The sequence below is a fragment of the Neoarius graeffei genome, chromosome 14 (assembly GCF_027579695.1).
Source record: "Neoarius graeffei isolate fNeoGra1 chromosome 14, fNeoGra1.pri, whole genome shotgun sequence".
Lineage (NCBI taxonomy): Eukaryota > Metazoa > Chordata > Actinopteri > Siluriformes > Ariidae > Neoarius > Neoarius graeffei.
In genome coordinates, this window is record NC_083582.1 from 42,613,270 (window position 1) to 42,616,009 (window position 2,740).

Genomic DNA, 2,740 nt, shown 5'->3' on the forward strand with positions numbered 1-2,740 from the left:
CATTGCTGTCCCCCAAGGTACAAGCTACACTAATGTACCCCCTAGGGTTCTTTTTTTTCACCTCAAGGTAACTGTGTATACCTTTTTAGGGCCAAAAAGGTACATCTATGTTCCCAAGCAGTATATAAAGTGTACAAATAAGTACTTTAGAGGGAACTGCTCCAGTGACAAGCTGTTGTACTCCTAAAGATACAGTAATTTACTTTATTTTCTGAGAGTGTACCTTGATCCCTGGTTATGTTTGACATACCCACGGGGATCCTCAGACACCACATTTGAGAATCACTACTCTACTGAAGGTGTTCTTAAACATTTTGCAACCAGAGATCCTCTTGCAGTGTAAAAAATATCCACTGACCCTTTATTAATAGTAGAACAAATTTATTTTACAAACAGTTGAAAACATGTATCATTACACATATTTGTTGTAGCCTGAATGCTCCTGAACATTCCACCCTAAAGCAGATGCAGTAGTGGGATTGAAATGCTTAACATATTTTTCCTAATTTTAATGAAATTGAAATATTTATACTTCTTGATATGTTAATGTGCTTTAGATGATCCCCACTCTTTTCTTTTTTGCTTCACCTTTATTGGATAGGACAGTGTAGAGACAGGAAATGAGTGGGAGAGAGATGGGGAGGGATCGGGAAATGACCTCAGGTCCAAATCGAACCCGGGTCCCCGGATTTATGGTATGGCGCCTTATCCACCTGAGCCATGACGCCCCCGATCCTCACTCTTTTCAAATGACTATATAATTATATACAGATGTAAAATAAAAAGACAAGATCAGAAGAGACAAGATCAGGAATGACGTGATCAGAGGAATGGTTGGTGCCACAAACATCCAGAATTACATTGCACACCAACAGATCAATTGGTTTGGACACCTCACCAGAATGTCACCTACCCAACCAGCCCTGAGAGCCTACAACACCAGAGGGTCAGGCTGGAGAGCTAGAGGACGACCACGCCGCCGCTGGATTGATGGTGTGACAGAGACTCTGCGCACCATTGGCCTGACACCCCAACAGGCGACACGTCTAGCACAAGACCGTCTACTCCATCTCCCCGCGACACCCCCGTAGAGGTAGCAGCGGCCGGATTAAGTAAAGTAAGTAAAATAAAAAACTACAACATTAATAGTATTTGATCTCTCTTTAAAAAAGTAATAATAAATTATATCTATACATCATAGGTCCCAGTTTGTGAACCATAGGTCCAGAGTAGTCATACCAACCCATATGGATTAGTGAAGAATATTCATTACTATGACAAATGAGGAAGCATTTGTTTTTGTTTCTATAATATTGTGCATATTTTAAAATGTTATTACAACTGTCTTGCAGTGAGATACAGAGCAGGACGACCACATACATCTGTGGACAGGAGCTCCAGGTGGAGTTTTCCCTGTCCACTTCATGAACTGAGCATCCCATTAACGTGCATGCAACAGCAGCTACAGAGCATGTTCCCCAACCTCCATCCTTGCTTTAGTGCTTGTCAACCTTGTCTGTAAAACACAAGGCAAGAATCAATGTTTAAAGTAATGTAATTCATAGACTTTCATATTGATAATAGAATATAGTTAGAAAATAAGAATTTAATGACTATTATTGTCTATATACCTTCTGGGACAAACTTCAGCGAGTGGCTAAAAATTCAAAATCTTGACATGCCTTCTTCTGGACCATCATTCAGAAACTTATGGCCTAGTCCATTGCCACACTTGCCACACAGAACCTGCACATGAACCCAAACTCAAACCTTAGTTAAAGGAACCAGTGAAGATGAAATTCACCTTTAGGTTTATTCTACTATAAAACCTTTTAACACTAAAGCTCATGTAATCGTGATATTCATAGTTAACAGTTTTGTGAACCTTATAAGCTGTGAGTGTCTCCATCACTTTAGTTACACTGTCCTTATGGATGGTTTCTGTGAAGGCTGGCCAAGGTGAGGAGTGGGCATATTTGGATCTACTTGAAAACAGTGGGTTTGCACATTGGGAGCAAACATATATTCCTGCAGACAACCAAATATAAAATACATGATTTATGCTGTCACTTCATTTCCGATTCACCTCTATTGCAAATCCAAACACATGAGACATGAAAACTAACATTAGAAAAGTAGTTTTCTGTATTGTTAAACTGTATAGTAAACTGGATCAAGCTGTTTCAAAAGCTGGGACAAAAACATAAGAAGATTACCTCGTTTAAAATGATCTTTGTACACTTCCCTCCCGGAAAAAGAACAAAACGACATTTTGTTGTTAGAATTATAGATGGTAGAGCTCACTGTACAATTAATAACACTCGAATTTAGATATCTGTAGGGAAATTAAAATTTTTCTAACAGCACAACATTAACGCAACAGTACGACTCCAGCACGCATGCGCTGTTGAACTATTCCGGCCACGTGATAATTACAAAACACAACCGGGTGTAAACCCTAAAATGTCCAGTAGATGGGATAAATCATATACCCATGATTAGTGAGAAAACTTTCTTTCTTTCTTTCTTTCTTTCTTTCTTAATGGTTAAATTTGGGACATAAATTGCCATGACTGTCTTTAACAGTTGTAACTTGAATGACCTTGAATGTAGATGTTTGTTTTATTAATGTAATTATTACAAATTTATAAATACCCACTGCTCGCTCTCTCTCTCTCTCTCTCTCTGTGTGCGTGTGCGCGCGCGCGCGCTCATTGGTCTCTTGTGTGCGCGTGCGTGT

General features: G+C 39.3%; 1 protein-coding gene across 1 annotated transcript; it reads right to left on the minus strand.

Annotated features, from left to right (window-relative positions):
* Positions 1 to 360: 360 nt before the first annotated feature.
* Positions 361 to 2,394, minus strand: msrb1b (methionine sulfoxide reductase B1b). Its single transcript, XM_060938938.1, has 4 exons — positions 2,217 to 2,394; positions 1,886 to 2,028; positions 1,632 to 1,746; positions 361 to 1,516 (listed from the first exon to the last, which is right to left on the minus strand). The coding sequence occupies exons 1-4, from the start codon at positions 2,269 to 2,271 to the stop codon at positions 1,497 to 1,499; spliced, it is 333 nt and encodes a 110-aa protein (XP_060794921.1). The 5' UTR covers positions 2,272 to 2,394; the 3' UTR covers positions 361 to 1,496.
* Between the last annotated feature and the right edge of the window lie 346 nt (positions 2,395 to 2,740).